This window comes from Pagrus pagrus, assembly GCF_965226575.1.
Source record: "Pagrus pagrus genome assembly, chromosome: 5".
NCBI classification, from domain to species: domain Eukaryota; kingdom Metazoa; phylum Chordata; class Actinopteri; order Spariformes; family Sparidae; genus Pagrus; species Pagrus pagrus.
In genome coordinates this window covers 21,236,094-21,254,719 of record NC_140189.1, presented here as the reverse complement: position 1 = coordinate 21,254,719, position 18,626 = coordinate 21,236,094, and the positions used below count along the sequence as shown (strand labels likewise).

The following is an 18,626-nucleotide window of genomic DNA, read 5'->3' as shown; positions in this document are numbered from 1 at the left end:
GTTCACACACTTAGTTTAACCAGAGAACTGTCAAGTAACAAAGGAAGTCTTTACATCATGTGGACAAGGTTTTTTAAATGCATTTTTTGGGGGGATGCTGCAGCTCCCCTCAGCACCACTTCTTCCCGTGTCCATGCATCCATCCGTCTTGCGACATCAAGTTGAGAAAGGGGGCTTGGATGGAGAAACAAAACAGCGCGCCTCTCTCCGTATCAACAAATGAATGAAATGGAAATACAGCCAGCAGCATTTTACTTCCCAGAGAAAATAATTCTGTGCTCGGTTAAACGAATCAATAAGCTCCGGTGAGCCTGGACCACTCAGAGCGGGTGCGCGTCTGAAGCGCTCAGCCAATAGGAAGGCTCGCAGGATTTAGTCTAGATGCGCCATTTTACTGCGTCCACAGCCATCCGGCAAGATGGTCCCCTTGCTTTGTCTCCCCTGACCGGAGTTGTTTCGGTATTCTGTGTCCATTCTTGTTTCCGTATCAAGGAAAACCTGCAAATTTCATCGAACTGGGACACGTGTATCACAAACAAAACGTATCTCTGTCAGTCGAGAAATGACGACGGTGAAAAGCAGGTAGGAACACTGTTTATCCCGTTTGTTTAGACAAGTGAATATTGCATTGATTACTGTGCTACTTTCGCTAGCGGCGAGCCGGGCCATGAGTGCCTATAGTGCTAGTTAGCACGCTAGGCTAGCTGAGTTGTAGCTATTAGCTGCGCAGCCGGCAATATTTAAGTTCGCGCACACGCAGATGCAGGTTTACATATACGTACTCCAGGATGCTTGTCAGTGTAATTGAGATTAAAAAATGCGCTTGTTTGTAAATACGCAACGACCTGGTTTGTACTGTAGCTCTTGGATGTGGCATTGCTACTTGGGATGCTACTAGGCAGTGCCAGGCTGTGGTTAGCGCGCTGTGTGGTTCGTGCCCTGGTATCGTCAGAGAAAGGGAAGGCCCGCGGATGCATTTTTCGGTGCATGTCCATGCATTGGACCTTTATGCACCGCCGAGATTGCAATGTTGCCAGGGCAACGTGGGGCAGTGTGAAGAAGTAGTTCTGCATCAACGGCTACTGTTGGAAGCTGCTAACGTTAGCAAGCATAAACTTGGCATCCCCGTTAGTCAGGAGTTCCCGTCTTGTCAAAACACAGAAAGGCTGCCGTGCGGAGAAAGGAGCTGCAAATGCAGAAGCGTGCGCTGCTTGTTAGTCGAGTGGGCTCTTTTTACTCGACTGACACAGGATTTTTGGGTGTATTTTAGGCCTGGTTGCTGCTGGCGGCACTGAGTGACATCTCTACTCGGCTCATAGCGATCTAATCAGCACATTATGATGACGCAAAAGGGCAAAATAAACAGCGGTGCCTCTGTCTCAGGAGTGATGTGCTCCAGATACATGCACCTTAAGGCATGTAGGTAACGCACAGATTTAATATGATATAGTCACATCGTGCTCTTTATGATTTAGTCATAAAATATTCAGTGAATTTATTTATTTATTTTTTCCCCGTATAGGCTAACAACAAAAACCCAAACATTGTCTGTAACGTTAGACATTGCCAGTAATTGTCTGGAGAAAACACTTGCTGTCACACCCTGATGAGTATAATTCTGTGTAAACGTGCTTATTAACCAGTCTTGAACTTATTAAATATTTATAACAACTCATCATATAGCAGTGCTTTGTTTATACAATTGTCATTTATAACGGAAACAAAAAATAGGTATGTGAATTTGAAAAAAGATAAGAATAGATCATTTAATCTACTGCTGCTGTTTATTTCCTGACTAATTTTCCTGGGCTGGTTGTTTTGCTGTCTGTATACAATATGCGTGTAATTCTAGCTTGTTCAGCTTCAGCGTAAGACTTTAGCCTTGTACCAGGCTGTCTGGAGAGATGAATACAGTTTAAAAAATGTATTTTCGAAGATCATCTGCTTTAGTAGAAACACAAACTATGAATATACAGAAACTGACCAGTATGTTAATCAGGAAGCTCATCTTCAAATGTCTCTCCAGGTAAAATGAGTCTGGCCTCTTCTGAATCAAACATAGACCAAATGGCAGACAAAGCAGAGGAGGTAAGTCTGCAGCCTCTGAATGCTACAATACTGAAAAATAGAAACTAATCCAAAAAGCACATATTTGACTGTTATATTTATTTTGTTAATTGCCAAGCTATTAAAATACATCTTGTATCCTCCTCAGCCTGGCAGCTCAACAGAAACTATGAAGCCCTCCTCTACTCGCAACAAGAGGTGAGGATCAGTTTTCTTAAATGTGGCTGTTATTGTTTTGTTTGTAGTATTCCTGTTCTTAGGAGTTCTTTCATGACTCAGCTTAAAATAGTCAAGCTATGTGCTAACTCATTTCAGGAAGTCCGCTACTGTAGCTAAGCACACTGGACCGAATGAATCCGACGCCTCAGCTGACAGTGAGAATGAAGGTGCCACTTCTGACAATCCTTCAGACAGTAACACAGGCAGCGCATCAAAAGGTATGAAGTATGGGGGGTGCTTCTTGGTCTTGATCAATATATTGCTGATGCTGAATGAGATACTGATTTCTCGTAATATTTCCTCCGATTAGGCACTTTAGTGATGAGGCCAGCTGGGAACGAAAATAAAGGCGCCATGAAGCTCAGAGTGGACTTCAAACTGAAAAATTCAGGTGATTTCATTTTTGTTATTTGGAAACTATATATGTGTTTGGTTTGTTGTTGTTGTTGTTTGTTGTTGTTCACAAGTGAGCATATATATATGTAAATGTAAATAAACTGGTTTGACTGAAAGTAAATAATTGTTTAGAGAGTGAGAAAATATGAAAGACAGAAAGTGACTATTATTGATTCATATTCTCTTTATCTCAGATGATACCCTGCAGAAGAAGGTGAGCTGCACTGCCTGTGGAAAACAAGTAAACCAGTTTCAGCTCAACTCTGTGTATGAGCATCCTGCGCTCAAAGTACTTATTTGCAAGGTAGGAACAGTGACGATCCAGAAAGATGTTTTCCAGTCTTTCCATTCTTGGCATATTGGTGATCACGGTGCTTCTTCCTCCTCTAGGCATGCTTCAAGTATTACACAAGTGATGACATCAACAGAGACTCTGATGGGATGGATGAGCAGTGCAGGTACGATATTGCACACAAAGACCAACAAAACATTATCGTTCATTTGTTAAAGTACATACACAAGTTAAGTATTCATATAGGAATTCTAACATTATAGGCCTCTCAAATGAAAACATGATGTTACTTTGATTCAACATGGTGGCTTTTGCATGACACTGGGTTCACGAAGCAACTGTTTCTGGTGTGGTTGTGTTTAAAGTGTATGATGTAGGCAGCTAACAATTTTAATGCCTGTAAGAAAGCAGCATTTCATGAAATATCGAAAGTATTCCTGACAGTTTTTCATTGTTCTTTGTTTCTTTCAAGACAATTGAAATTTAATAGATTTTTAGATTTTAAGCATATTTAGGCTTAATCCTTATCCAAGTGCCAGTAATTTTGGAAACCTTAGTTTAAGTGGTCTTAACTCTTTAAAATCTTGTTTGCTTTATGTTCTAAAACGTAACTTCTCCTCCCCAGGTGGTGTGCCGAAGGTGGTAAGCTCATCTGCTGTGACTACTGCAACAACGCCTTCTGTAAGAAGTGCATCCTTCGCAACCTGGGAAGGAAGGAGTTGTCTGCCATTACTGATGAGAACTCGAAGTGGCACTGCTATGTCTGCAGGTCGGAGCCCCTCCAGGATCTGGTCTCCAAATGCCACAGCATCATTCAAAAACAACTAATTCAACAAAAAAAGGATAAAACAGAGGAACGAGAGAGCAAGAGACACAAGAACAAAGCAGTCAAAGAGCACAAAGCAGTTGTCAATGGAAAAGAACACAATGAAGGCTCAGGGACCATGACGTTCTCTTACAAAAAACTGCAGGTACCCAAAGAACTCATAAAGAAAACAAAAAAGCTTGTTGAGACTACAACAGGTCTGAACAATACGTTCATCCAGTTCATCCAGCAGACAGCAGAGGAGCAGGGAGATAAGTCTATCAGGTATCGACATTTGAAAGCCTTCAAGGCCGTGCTTGCTGATTTGAAAAAAGCCCACAGTGCTCTGGAAGAGGCTCTCAGCCCAGAGTTCAAAAACATGGAGGTGCAGAATGGTAATGAGAGGCAACATATTGTGAGAAAGAGCACTGATGTTTTGGCGCCTGTAGAAAACGACCACGTGGGTAATGTGGAGGATGTAGTTGATGAGGCTGATGGAGCAGAGGAGCAGGTTGAGCCGCAGGACGAGCCGCAGGTTGAGCCGCAGGACGAGCCGCAGGATGAGCTGCAGGACGAGCCGCAGGACAGGCCGCAGGACGAGGAGCAGCATGCTGAACAGGGTGCAGACAATGATCAAGTGTCAGGTGACACTGAAATGAAAGACGACCAAACAGAAACTGATGAAACCAAAAAAACTATTCAAACTGAAGTCTGTGAGGATGGGCTGGTCTCAGCTGGTGAAATGTCCCTAGATCACGACATTATGTCTGTGCCTCCCTCGGTCCCTGAAGAGCTTTTTCAGATGGTTGAGAGTCTTGCGGATTCCACCATGCTGTCACAGACTGAGACTGATTCGGTCACAGACGCTGAAAAAGACACTGAAAATAAAAAGTCAAATGGTAGCGCAACAGACGCTAAACGCCCCCAACCCAAGGTGAAGAACCTGATAGTGAAACTGACTCCTGTGCCAGTCGTGACAACATGTGGGTCAAGGTCCTCTCGGTCCAAAAACAAAGAAAAAGATGAAGGGACACAGAAAAAGCCTAAAGAAGAACAAGAAGATCAAGGAGAAGAAGAAGAGGAGAAAGATGCTTCTGATACAGTAGATGGAACAAAAAGTCCACCACCCAGCCGTCGCTCTAGTAGAGTGAAGACCACTCCCTTGAGGAAGCAGGCTGAGAATAAGAGCAAGGAGGATTCCTCTGAGTCTGAGTCAGAGGACGATAGTAAGGGAAAGGCTAAGTCCTCCAAGAAATTGAGCAACACCAAAAAAGAGGATGAGAAGCAGAGCAGGGCTTCAGAGAAAAAGACGGAGGACTCCGACTCAGATGAAGTTCCTAACGCACTGCTGGAGAAAGCTGCAGCTGGCCACAGCACAGACGAGGAACCGGAAAGCACAAGTGCTAAAAAACGTTTATTTAAACTAAACAACACATCCACAGACAGTGCGTCCAAGCGCAAAAGGAAGTCTGAAAGCTCTGATTCAGACTTGGAGAACAAAAGTAAAAAGACGTCCAAGAAGAAGAAACAAAAAGGATCAGATTCCTCTAACTCGGATTCTGACCAGGAGAAGGAGACAAAGAGGAAAGGGGGCACGGTAAAGAGGAGGTCTAGCCGCGTGAAGAAACAAGATGTAGCAAAAGAGGACAGCTCACCTGAGAAGAAGGCAGCAGACCGGAAAAGGTCTTACGAAAAGAAGCGCAAGGGAAGGAGCTCTAAATCAACCTCCAAATTGCAGTCGTCCTCCAGTGAGGATGAGGAGGAGGAGCAACAGGCCGACTCTGGGGAAGACAGTGACGCACAAAAGATCAAACCTATTGTGGAGGATAACGTGATGGAAGGTGGTGGACCTTTCCAACAATCCTCAGGTAATCTGATCTAGAAGGAGGATTGTTTGGTGGCGCACAGCTCAGCATCTGTCTAACTATTACACAACTTAGCCAACCTGTCTTTTACATGCATGAGTTATAGGAAAAGTTCCACAATGTCGGAGCTGTCCCCATTCACTTTCTTGACACGGGTTGATGAAGAGACTGATACGACTCTCATGTTTGTACAGTTTATATGTAGCTGGAGCCAGCAGCTGACTAGCTTAGCTTAGCAAAATCTTCTTATCAGCACCTTGAAAGCTGATGCGAACATGTTATCTCATTTGTTTTGGCCATACAACAACTGGAGTGTAAAAAGTAACTTCCTCGAGACTTGCCAGGCAACTCCTGGCAAAAACACAAAACAAAAGCAGATTTCCCCAAGTTTACTTTTAATGGCTTGAAATGCTCTCTCATTAACATCATGTGCACTATTTTGTTGTTTAGGAGACGAGGTGGATGATAAAGAGAAAGTCTCTCGAGTTTGTGAAGATGATGACGACGATGATCCTGAAAACAGGTACATAGAAAACAGCAAATTGCGAAGATACCCTTACTTAAAGACAGTTGATCAAGAAATACATCTGCATCCTTCAAGGTCAACAATGAATGCAGTGGTTTATTTTTTACTGTGTGTTAGTTCTTACAGAAAAAGTAAGGAGTTGATTTGTCGATCAGGTACAGCTCTTTAATATGTCAGTTACACGAAGCTCAATGTAGCTGCCCACAATCTGGTCCTTGCTGAAGAAAATATTTATTTTTATTTTTTAATGCTTCAGAACCTGTTCTCAGGGCAGTTTTCTCTCGTTTATCCCAATAAATTTTGCCCAGTAGGGCCCATAGCAATGTCATGGTATCATGGTGTTTCTATAGGCTGCCTTTGTTTCCATCAGTTATCTATTCTCAAGCTCCATGGACAAATATATATCACGATCCTGTAATATTTCAGTTGTAAATTGCGGTGTGGAGATGGTAAATTGCAGGAGCAGAAATAAATATTACACATTCTATTATATTTACATGAAGGACAATCAATGTTTGGTAATAAGTAACATGATTCTAGCAAGAAATATTATATTAAACATGTTTCCACTGATTTCTTTATTTTTCCCCATCAATAAGATACATTTGTAGAAACACATATTTATTATGTGATTAATGTGACCCCCCCTGTGTTTTTCTTTTTTCCTTTTCTCCTAAAGGATTGCAAAGAAAATGCTTCTTGCCCAAATAAAATCCAATTATTCTTCAGGAGCAGAGAGCTCCTCTGATAATGAAGGAGCAGATAAAGATAAAAATTCCTCCAAGAAAATTAAAAAAGAGGATGAAGATGAAGAAGAGCAAGGTAGGTTACATTTGCTAAATATACCCAGATTTATTATTTTTTTCAAGTAAGTCTCTTTATTGTGTATTGTCTCCAACTATTTGGTTTTCTCTTTGAAGACGAGGATTCAGAAGACTCGAGTTCTGATGTCGAAGTGAAGAAGCGTGGCAGAGGCCACAAATTGCTTCGTCATAAACTTTCGCTGAGTGAGGGCGAATCAGGAGAGGAGAAAGCTGAGAAGAAGAAGGGGGGCAAGAAGAAGTCACGGAAGAAGGGTACATTCTGAATCTTTTATTTGCCCTGTGTGTAAAGTGAAACAAAATGGATTTAAATATTCTGAACTTTAAGAGAAAAGTGACCGTTGTTTCTTTATTTTCTGCTGCTCAGTAGACAGCGATGACTCTGAAGATTCAGACTTTGAGAAGTCAGATTCCAGCGCTGAGTCGGGGATAAGTGAAGAGCTTAGTGAATCGGAGAATGAGGGGAAGCGTCGAAAGACCAGGTGAGAAGAGAGAACTCCAGCCGATCGAAGGCATTAATGTATTACTGCCACTGGATTTGCATTAATCTCTTGCTGCTCTTGCTTATGTGAATGCTTGATTGGTGTCTGTAGATCTTCAAAGAAGAAGGATGAGGAGAAACAGAGAAGTTACAATCAGAAGAAGAAACGACGCAGGATCAAAGTTCAGGAGTCCTCTTCCAGCAATGAGAAGGTTTTTAAAATTCAGAGCACTTGGTAGTAGTCTTGAACTGTCCCAAAGTTTTTTTTTTTTTTCACATGGCAGGATTTGCCAGGTGGAGGAGATGGACCCACGTAACGCTTACTAGTCAAGTCAGGCATGGCACATAAAAATGTTATTTGAACTTCCCCCTGGAGTGTGGTTGTGGGGATTATTGAGGGCACAAATTAATCATAGGGTTGCTTGGCTACTGATCATAGGAAGTGAATTTTTTTCCTAAGGGCTGAAGATCAGAGGGCTGAACTTAATGTTCATTTCCACAGAGCGGAGAGGAGGGTGATGAGGACCAAGATGGAGAGGACCACAAAGGACGCAAAAAGATTCGCAAAATTCTGAAGGACGACAAACTGCGGACAGAGACGAGAGATGCACTGAAAGAAGAGGAGGATAGGAGGAAACGTATAGCCGAGAGAGAGGAACTCAGGAAGAAACTTCGTGAGGTAAAAATGAGTGTTCAAAGCCTTGGGCTGTTACATTCTCAACACTAGTCTTGGGGAGTGTCCTGATAATACTACACGCCAGGTAAAATTGTAAAATTAGAGGAGGTAGTGACTGGCTGAGCAGGGTTGTATCATGTATAAGCTAAACCAAATAATTGACACAAGTGGATGAGACATAAACACAGTGAGTTAGATAGACTGAAATGAGTCCTGCCTGCTGCTTCTTTGTCCCCTCTGAGCTTTACTTTAAACTGGCAGAAATCTGATTAGAATCCATTGTCTTAGGCTTTTGCTAAGTGTGTGCATTACAGCTCTGTAAGCTAAAATGACAAGATAATGAGTTATCTTTTTTTTGTGTTTGCAAGTAAAATTCTCATATTACTGGCTTCCTTGCATTTATAACACCGTAGCTTTGCTGCTATTGTGCTAATTAGAGGAGATCAAATCATACAGTATAATCATGCACTTCTATAAGTAGATGAAAGGTGACCATCATATTACACTTGCTGAATTGTGGCTGTATGATGGTGTGTATCCCACACACAGACACTGATTTAATATTAAGATATATTTCTCTTTCAGGTGATAGTGGTGAAGGAGTCTCCCCAGATGAACTGTCCCATCACCACCAAGCTGGTGCTGGATGAGGATGAAGAGACCAAGGAGCCGGTGGTACAGGTGCACAGGAATCTTGTCACAAAGCTCAAACCTCACCAGGTGGACGGTAAGGACAAAGTAAATAACTGCAGCTGAAGAGCAAGATTATGTGTGTGAGAACACTGAGATGTTGTGGACTAATGCCGACCACTCCGTGTTAATGTTTTGTTTCAGGGGTGCAGTTCATGTGGGACTGCTGCTGTGAATCTGTGAGGAAGATCGAGAAATCTGCGGGCTCTGGCTGTATCCTCGCCCACTGTATGGGGCTGGGAAAAACCCTGCAGGTATGGAGGAGAGAACATGAAAATCACACTTAAACTCTGCAACAAGCGAAAATGAATCTTAAGCTGTTCATGTGTATCCATCCTCCTCAGACAATTTGGTACTTACCTGCAGTCTGGACGTGGAATTTATTATTTAATTATAGATTAAGTAACTATTAACTAATTAAGATACTGAATTGTAAAACATTTTTCTTTATAGCACTAAATTAAAAATACTTAAAAAGTGTTTGCTTAGGTTGTCAAAAGTAGTGGTACTTTAATAATTTTTTAATACTGCGACCTTAAAATTATATGATCTCACAACTACACACGATAGTAATAGGATTGATAATATCTAGTACGAAAGCGATGAAAAACAGATCGACAGTCAGATTTTTAACCCAAGGCTGCACCAATATTAATGCTATTACAAATGTCTTGGTGTGTGTTTAGTGAGTAGCAGCACTGTGTGAGATTTACCTGCAATAGTGCATGCAAGAACTCTGAGAATTTCATATATAAAGTGCCACTTGGAGCCTGTTAAACCCAGATGAGTGAGTCTGTTTGTAGACCTGTGTCTGTGTGTGTGTATCACACTGTGTTTAACTGTAGTTCTGTTTTTGCTCTGTAGGTGGTGACATTCCTTCATACTTTGTTGCTCTGTGACAAGCTCGACTTCACCACAGCCCTGGTGGTTTGTCCCCTGAACACTGTCCTTAATTGGCTCAACGAGTTTGAGAAGTGGCAAGTGGGAATGAAGGATGAGGAGAGTTTAGAGGTACGGGGTTGCTTTTGTAACTTTTTGAGTTGTTCCTATTTGTCAGTGGTACTGCTGTTTGTTAAGTTTTTATTGTGCATGTAGCAACCTCCCATCTTATGGCTTATTGTTATTGATTTGTATCTATCTTGTGTTTTCCAGGTTACTGAGCTGGCCACAGTAAAGAGGCCTCAGGAGCGAGCATACGCCCTCCAGCAATGGCAAGAGTCGGGCGGCATTATGATCATTGGCTATGAGATGTACCGAAATCTTACGCAGGGCAGGAACATTAAGAGCAAGAAGCTCAAGGAGACCTTTCAGAAGACACTGGTAGACCCAGGTACAGTGTTGTGTGTTAACTGCAAGTTACAGTATGTAGTCGTGAGTGTGAGTGTGAGTGTAAACAGAAAAAAAAGTGTAGTGGATGTTTTAAATTGATTCTCACTTTCTCAAACTGAACTGTCATATCTTCTATTTAATGCCAATTTGGATCACTCCCAGATTATACTAACTAGTTTTTTGGTCCAGCATGCAAAGTATTGGTGGAGCTCGTAAAGGGAAAAAAAGACAGCTTTGATGGGACATCATAAAGTTTTACATGATAATTTATCAAAGCATGACTGGTCAGTGTTAGAAAACCATGTCATGTAATTTCACAGCTGGCACCCATTATGCATTCATGTGCAAATTGACCAATATGTGGTGTTAGTCAAATCAGTCTCCACCAGCTCGTACCGTTTAATTTGCTATTCTCATTTTCACGTGTCCAGTTGTACTTCTACTTGTAATAGGCTTTTATCTTTTGCTTTCACCAGGTCCAGACTTGGTGATCTGCGATGAAGGGCACATCCTGAAGAACGAGGCGTCTGCGGTGTCCAAAGCGATGAACTCTATCAGGACGAGGAGGAGAGTTATACTAACTGGAACTCCTCTGCAAAACAACCTCATCGAATGTGAGCCTGCTCGCTTATACAGAGGATGTTAGACAAAGATTTTGTGTGATCCTGGTAGTATGTATCTAAAACTCATGATCTCTGTCTCCTTACCAGACCACTGCATGGTGAACTTCATCAAGGAGAACCTGCTGGGCTCAGTCAAGGAGTTCAGAAACCGCTTCATTAACCCCATACAGAACGGTCAGTGTGCCGACTCCACATTACACGATGTCCGGATTATGAAGAAGAGGGCTCACATCCTCTATGAGATGCTGGCTGGCTGTGTCCAGGTAAAAAAAAAACAAATGACTAAAACAACTGAAGTGTCCTTCGTTGTATTACTTTTTGCCTTCTTAACAGAATGATTTCTGCTTCTCAGAGGAAAGATTACACAGCGCTCACCAAGTTCCTGCCTCCCAAACACGAATATGTGTTGTCGGTCAGAGTCACTCCAATCCAGTGCAAACTCTACAGATACTACCTGGAGCACTTCACAGGTGAGAACGCGGCTTGCTTGCTTGGTTAAAACTTCTGTGAACTTTTCAGGTGTCTAGAGCAGCAGAGCCTCTAGGGGATGCTAACAGGGCTTTAACAGTGTCAGGTCTGATTGCCCAGACAGAGATTTAGCCTGGTCGTAGACTAAAACAAAATTCAGCTGAGACTTCCACTGGAATACATGCGCAGTATAGGACTAGGCTAAATCCTGCTACAGGAGTCTTGTTTCTCCTGAAAGTGCTCTCCTGACTGGATGTCATTTACTCAGACAAGGTTTTTAGATAAATGGAAGGCCTCTCTGGTCTCTCACTTTTTTTGTGCTGCTTTGTTAAGTCGTTTAGTGGACTTTCCTCTCAGACTGTGGCCCAGGACTTAACGTGTGTGTGTGTGTGTGTCTGTGTGTGTGTGTGTGTGTGTGTGTGTATGTGTGTCTGTGTGTGCATGTGCGTGTGTATGGTTGGTGTGTGTGTGTGTGTGTGTGTGTGTAAGAGTGGCAGCTGGCAGAGTGCCGCAGGCAGGGTTTAAGCCCAGTTTCCCACGTCTCCCTAATGAAGAGCTCTGGGAGAGAGGGAACAGAGGGTGGGGGGTAAAAAAGGGGGAATGTGGGGGCATAAAGGAAAGGGAAAGAAATTTAGAGGGAGGAGGGGGCCAGAGGTTTTACACCAAAAGCGAAAACAAAGAACAGGAGAGCCGGTATGTAAGAAGAGGAGTGATGGGAGGAGGGGGGTTGTGGTGGTATGTGCTGTGGCTCATTAGGCCAGGTTGTCCACAGGGCACAGGGCTGATGTTGTGACTGTGGCTCTGGACCTCCACAGTGGTGTCTTTGGATCCAAGACCACCAAACAGTTTACGCATGTTGCTTATGTAAAATCTACCGTAACTTCTGACCTCCCTGGTCAACGCAGGCCAACACACCGAGGAGTTACAACATTAACATTTCAGCAGCTGCCACTCACTTCAGTTCATAAATCTACTGATTAAACAGATGAGACCACACAAGTTATAATCTGGATATTGCTGCTGAATGGGTGATATCTGCTAGATATAATTTGTTTCATGTAAATAATAATGACTTTATATTAATGGGCGGACATTTCATACATCGATTTTCCATAGGAGTCTGTATGTATGAAGAGATTGAGGGAACGCTGACAACTACATAATGCAAACACGCATCCATCTTCTTCCTCGAACTCTTTCCCTTGTGTGCAGGTGTGGGGAATGCTATGGAGGGGGGCCGGGGCCGCGCCGGGACCAAACTCTTCCAGGATTTCCAGATGCTCAGCAGAATCTGGACCCATCCTTGGTGCCTTCAGCTGGACTACATCAGTAAAGAAAACAGGGTAGGGCTGTGGAAGACGGGATGAAACCACACTAAACACCAACTGAGAAACTGCGAATACATTAGCACAAATCGCACACACTGTGGGAAAACAATAGAAATGTAGTGCTGACAGGTCGTGCACCAGGGGAGGACAACACACACATTGCCACTGCAGCAACATTTTCCCTTATGCATCATTTCTGCTACCCACGATCCAGCTCTGGGTGTTTGGTTGACCTATATCATCGCATAGTCGAGACTCACACAAGTGTACTCTCTTGCAGGGTTTCTTTGATGAAGACAGTATGGATGAATTCATCGCTTCAGAAACGGAAGAATCATCCATGAGTATGACCTCTGAAGACGAAAGAACGAAGAAGTAAAATATTTCACTTCCATTTGTCCTTTTTGTACATTTATTACCTTCTTTCACTGCCCTTCTCTCTTGCATCTGCTACTCTTGCTGACCCTGTCCTCTTCACCATCCCTCCTTCCTAATAGGAAAAAGAAGCAAGGGAAGGGGAAAAAGAAGGGATCTGATGACTCGGACAGTGATGACGTGGAGGTCATCAAGGAGTGGAACACCAGCTCTCGGGGTAGAAACGGAGAGGGTCGAAGGAGAGAACCGCCTGTAGAGGAACGTAAGTTTGTCATACACAGTGGAGTATTAGCGATGCCCAAACTGCATGTAAGGGAATATCTGGGATGTTTAACCTGATTTCCCAAGTCGCCGAATACTGACTCATTCGGTTGGTAGATGGCCCATATTTGGACATGAGACTTAACGATCAGCTTTTTTTTGATGTGGGTAATCCCATTAACAATAGGCAATTAACTCCTTTCCCATTGGCAAGTAGACTTTTCTCTTGTGTGTCATGTTTGTTGTCACAATTGCACACCAAAACAGGGAAAGTAGAAAGCAGCTTGTAAGCCAGTGACAATTTTACGATGGTTACGTTTTTATATCTTTTACTTCAGTCTCTCTTTCAAACAAAAGCAACAAAATGCCAACTGAAGCATTAAATTTAGATTAAAAGGCATGAATAAGCCCAAAAGTAAACAAAAAACAAGGCAGCAAGCATGTGAAACACAAAATACAAAGGAAAATATTTAATGACATGCTTCGACTACTCATGCTTTGACTACTAATATCTGCACACAGTTGTAAAGTAACATTGAAACTTTGTCTTTGTTCGAGCTTGTTGTGAAATCGGCTCGACCGCATGAAAACTAATGTTACTTTCTGCATCCATCAGCTCCGCCCCCTAGCTCTACACCAGGAAGTCCCACTCCTGACTGGCACAAGGAGTTTGTGACGGAGGCCGATGCCGAAATCCTGGAGCACTCAGGAAAGATGGTGCTCCTCTTTGAGATCCTGCGCATGGCAGAAGAAGTAGGAGATAAAGTGTAAGTGTGTCTGTACTTGATGTGCAAATCAAACCTTTTCTGGTATGCAGTTTGTGCAGATCAATTGCAGAGTGACGTGTAGCTGAAACTTGTGTATCTTCTGTTTTCAGGTTGGTGTTCAGTCAGTCTCTCATCTCTCTGGACCTGATTGAGGATTTCCTGGAGCTGTCTACCAGAGCTAAAGATGATGAGGACAAAATCTCTCCGTACAAAGGTAAATTTTTAGTGCAGTCTGACATTTATTCAAGAAGACCTAAATGATCCTACAGTTGCCTATGATCAGCCTCCCTTTTAATTTTATGTTTTGAAAAGCTGCTTATTTTCATGATGTGCTAAAAATCACAGAGCATTGTTTAACATTGTAAGCCAGCTTCTGACTTATGGAGCTCGAGGAGCCCAGTTTGCTGTCCTGCCGTTGATTTTTGTGGTTTTACACCGTAGTCTTTGAACTGATTAAACTGTGTGTGAGATATATAAAAAAAAAAAAGAAGGCTGAAGTATTTTCATATGGAGATGCAGGTTTCACACTTGTAAGACGGCCCACATGCAACATGTATTCTTGTACACGCTGGTGTGCTTATTATCCTTAAACACACACAGACACACACATGCATACCGCCGCTGGTGTAAGGTCATGTTCCTAATTAAACTTCAGCAGCTGTTTTTACTTTCATTTTGAAAATGATTAGACCTTGACTTTTTATTCCACAAAAAAATGTTTGCTCAAGGGTTTGTAATTTGTAATGAAAAGATCACAGTGCCGTAATTGGAAACATGCTGAAATGCTGGTTATGAAGGTTGGTTACGGTGGTGGGGGGTTGCCATCTTGAAGGCTAAACACGGCTGGCCTCCAACCAACATAACCGTCTATCTGCTGTCTGCTAATACCCAAACTAAATCCTTCTGACAAGGAAAAGGCCTCTGTGATGGTGACACTTGTCTTTTTGTTGAATAGTCATAGTCACAGCAGATTTCTTAACTGTAACATGTCTGTGAAGGTGAAGGCAAGTGGTTCAGGAACATCGACTACTATCGCCTGGACGGCTCCACCGGCGCCACCACCAGGAAGAAGTGGGCTGAAGATTTTAACGATACCAGTAACACAAGGTAATATATTTTTATTTCAAAGAACACATTTTGCCATTTTTACACAATGCCTAAAATCTAAATAGTTCCTTAGTGCATTTTAAAATACTGACTCAACACCCCTCTCCTGCTCTTGACTTTCCCAGAGGTCGTTTGTTCCTTATTTCAACACGAGCTGGCTCACTTGGCATCAATCTGGTGGCCTCCAACAGAGTCATCATCTTCGACGCCTCCTGGAACCCCTCCTACGACGTCCAGAGTATCTTCAGGGTCTACCGCTTCGGCCAGCTTAAGACCGTCTATGTGTACAGGTTCCTGGCCCAGGTGAGCTAATAAAAACACCAATCATCAACCAAGGGGGATCAAATGTCATGGGTGACAACTTTTTCTGCCGCTTGATCTTAATCCCTATAAACTTTAGTGTGAAAAGGTTTTGACGCCTCATTTATAATCTCCTGTGTTTTTTGACAGGTCATGAGTTGATTTGAATTATTAAACTTATTTAATTTTCTTCCTTCAGGGTACAATGGAGGAGAAGATTTATGACCGGCAGGTTACCAAACAGTCTCTGTCATTCCGGGTGGTGGACCAGCAGCAGATTGAGAGGCACTTTACAACGAACGAGCTGGCCGAGCTCTACACCTTTGAGCCGGACATGCTGGATGATCCTTCAGAGAAGAAGAGCAAGAAAGCCACGCCCTTGCTCCCTAAGGTAACCATGCATATATGTATGCATGCCATGCATGTACTTTGATTGTTCTAATATGCTTCTACGACAGACCAAGAATATTTTTGTAAACTCAGTTTTGAATAAATCATAGGTGTTATTGGGATTTGACAAACCATTGACAGAGATTTCATGGTTTTCTTTTGACTGATCCTCAAAGGAAATGAGGAAAAGCAGCCTGAAACCAATTAACAGTAGTGCAATAGTCTTTCTTTCCTTCAACAAACATGGCACAGAATGCCATTTTAAATGCCAAGCTTGTTTTTCCAAACATGCACAAGTAGTATGTTCGTCCTTTTGAAGTTTAGCACTTCAGTGATAAACTGTTATTGAGACTCGGTTCCAGCTTGTATCCTGCTTGGCCTTTCCGGGATCTTTCTGTTTCTTCTCATTTCCTTTCATAATCATGAGCTTGCCTCTTCTCTCCTTAATGCAGGTGCTCTGTCACTATTTGGGCCCCCTGGGGTTTAATAAGAACACACAGCCCTTACATGGGCCATCCAACCCCGCACAGCTGCACAGATTTGTCTGTTTACTGCTATTTACTAAATAGTCTTCTCATTGCAACACTGCTGCTGCCCAGCTATAAACCTGCACTCCTTTTTTCTTTTTTATTCGTTCCTTCTCTGCGGATCTTTGATTTACTCCCATCCTTTCCCACTCCTTCCCTTTTTGCAGGCTCTGGGTTTATTCAGATCATCTTAAGTGGTTTTAACTCTTTGTTTTGGTTTGACCTGGGTTACTCTGCAGATATCTGTAAACAGAATGGATAAAAGAAACACTGTATATCCAACTCGCTTGCTCTTTGACCGGACAGTCGAGAGGCTTTTCAGTGCACCTTAATGGAAAATCTGTTTTCCATTTACACTGCCGAAAGATCTTTCTCGCTATTCCCTTCATGGGTATTAACAGGTAGGAGCACTGCATGAGTCCGCTCAGCCGGCAGCTGATATCATTGCTCTCACCTTCCATATTCCTCTAAACTGGGAGTAGTGGACTTACATTGCAGCAGAGCACAGTTGGAGATTTGAAGAGGAAAGATGTGTTCATTGAGCCGCAGCCTGTTAGATGTGTATGATCTTTAACGAGCCCAGTGACATTTATGTGACACAGTATTAAAGACGGAGAGGCTGACAAGCTCTTTAACAAGCCGACCTGTTTTGGCCAGGGGGTTAACTGTGATGTGGCAGCAGGACTTGCAGTATTATGGAAGGAATTTGCCGTCTGGAATGATGTGAAGATGAGTCAGACGCCCTCCATCAGTTTGAGCCAACATCGCTCTGCACAGAAGGAGAGAGTGATTCGAGCCACGGCACAGGGAGTTTTGTACTTATTCTCCTCAACTCTTTATGCAGGGAAGTGCTGTATTCTCAGCCAGAGAGGGTATAGGGTTTAAAATGTGGGTCACACAGGCCACAGAGGCACTGGTTATTTCAGTTGAAAGTGAAACTTTGGCGATTTTTACCAGATTTGTATCATTATAATGTGGGTAGTGGATGCAAATTAACTGTAGTAAACTCCCACCCATGTTGCCTATGCCCAGACCTCTGCTGCCCATTTACAGCACAATTTTGCCATGTTTCACGTAAAAGGCTGTTGTAGCAGTGGCGCAGTGCTTCCTAGTTGTTGTGGGTTTTCTACCTTTTTGAGCGAAAGGGAAAACCTCAGCCCCTTTCCTCTGATTTCTCTGGTAATATCAAAAATATTTGTGTCTTTCTGCTGCATAAACAGTCCATGTGATTTAAAAAAAAGACCTTTACTTTTACCTTTACCTTTTCTCTGCTATCACTCCCACAAACCTCCCCCTCCTCATCAATCCTTCTTTCGGTCCTCTACCTGCTTAAATCCTGCATTGGTTGTTTCTGCACCACCCTCACTTCCTATCCTACTTTTATTTACACTTTCTTCCCCTTTGTCCTGACTGATGTCCTCACTCTCTTTCCCATCCACAACTACCCCACCCTGCCTTTTACCCGCCATCATCGCGACCATCTGTTGCCCTGACTCGCCACTCTGCCTCCGAATGTTCAAAGCGAGCTCAGTAAAGTTGTTTTTCTTCTTCTCCCTCTGGCCTACCCTGCATGATGAAGGGTCATTATTTAAAACCCTCTCTTAAAGATGTCTCTCCGCTCTTCAGGGAAACTAATTGGAGACAAAGGAAGCAGGCGCACTTCCTCCTAATGACAAAGAAGGTCCTCGCAGCCCAGACATGAGTTTTTGACTCCCCACCCACCCATCCTGAGACACCCTCACCTATTTCCTGTTCATCACACTCGTCTCTTCAGTCAAACATGCAAACACATGTACAATAGGACTTAAACGTGGTAGTTTTTTTCTCTACAACTCTGCAGTATTCTCTGCAAATGTTGCAGCATTGTACTCTGTCGGTCAAGCTAGCAGGCTGTGGGCGTACCATATACTATATGTGCTCTCAGCAGGTGATGGCTGCAGTGGTCATTAGGCTCTGTCAGGTACACTGAAAGGCTGTGGGGAGGCTGCACTTGAGCCACAGTAGACCGGAGCAGACTGGAGCAATAAGCCACACCATGCTTGTCTCATTAGGGGTAGGAAGTCACTTTGACCTTTAAGAAAAATTCCCCCTTGAATACTCTGTAAGCATTATATATCATCAGTCAGTGATGTTCTGTGGCTTACAGCAGATATTTTGTGATCAAAGTTTTGTAATGAGTTTTTGGGTGTAGTCACCCTCATCTTGCTCCGTCTACATCAACTTGGGTAAGTGGTTTCTCATACTTCCCAGAATGCTTTTTGCCAGCCTTCAGGAAACATGCCTGAGCTTGTTGCAGTGCAGGTGGGGAAACAC

The 18,626-nt window shown here is 43.0% G+C and overlaps 1 protein-coding gene across 5 annotated transcripts in view; it reads left to right on the top strand.

The window, feature by feature from the left end:
• The first annotated feature begins 378 nt into the window (after nt 1–378).
• The window catches only part of atrx (ATRX chromatin remodeler), a 32,384-nt gene continuing 14,136 nt past the window's right edge, over nt 379–18,626 (top strand). The window contains exons 1-29 of one of the 5 annotated variants that reach the window (XM_084352426.1): nt 379–582; nt 2,027–2,088; nt 2,216–2,265; nt 2,383–2,504; nt 2,597–2,677; nt 2,877–2,986; nt 3,073–3,140; nt 3,600–5,647; nt 6,095–6,167; nt 6,850–6,992; nt 7,091–7,246; nt 7,359–7,473; nt 7,585–7,684; nt 7,975–8,151; nt 8,734–8,875; nt 8,983–9,092; nt 9,703–9,849; nt 9,991–10,168; nt 10,644–10,781; nt 10,878–11,053; nt 11,143–11,260; nt 12,471–12,601; nt 12,867–12,961; nt 13,084–13,223; nt 13,839–13,989; nt 14,100–14,203; nt 14,988–15,096; nt 15,222–15,399; nt 15,596–15,787. In XM_084352426.1, coding sequence (XP_084208552.1) covers nt 2,032–2,088; nt 2,216–2,265; nt 2,383–2,504; nt 2,597–2,677; nt 2,877–2,986; nt 3,073–3,140; nt 3,600–5,647; nt 6,095–6,167; nt 6,850–6,992; nt 7,091–7,246; nt 7,359–7,473; nt 7,585–7,684; nt 7,975–8,151; nt 8,734–8,875; nt 8,983–9,092; nt 9,703–9,849; nt 9,991–10,168; nt 10,644–10,781; nt 10,878–11,053; nt 11,143–11,260; nt 12,471–12,601; nt 12,867–12,961; nt 13,084–13,223; nt 13,839–13,989; nt 14,100–14,203; nt 14,988–15,096; nt 15,222–15,399; nt 15,596–15,787 — 5,409 coding nt within the window. In that variant the 5' untranslated portion in view covers nt 379–582; nt 2,027–2,031. Of the gene's footprint in view, nt 583–973; nt 1,420–2,026; nt 2,089–2,215; nt 2,266–2,382; nt 2,505–2,596; nt 2,678–2,876; nt 2,987–3,072; nt 3,141–3,599; nt 5,648–6,094; nt 6,168–6,849; nt 6,993–7,090; nt 7,247–7,358; nt 7,474–7,584; nt 7,685–7,974; nt 8,152–8,733; nt 8,876–8,982; nt 9,093–9,702; nt 9,850–9,990; nt 10,169–10,643; nt 10,782–10,877; nt 11,054–11,142; nt 11,261–12,470; nt 12,602–12,866; nt 12,962–13,083; nt 13,224–13,838; nt 13,990–14,099; nt 14,204–14,987; nt 15,097–15,221; nt 15,400–15,595; nt 15,788–18,626 lie in introns of those variants that run through there. The other 4 variants (XM_084352425.1, XM_084352428.1, XM_084352424.1 and 1 more) reach the window with 4 other exon arrangements.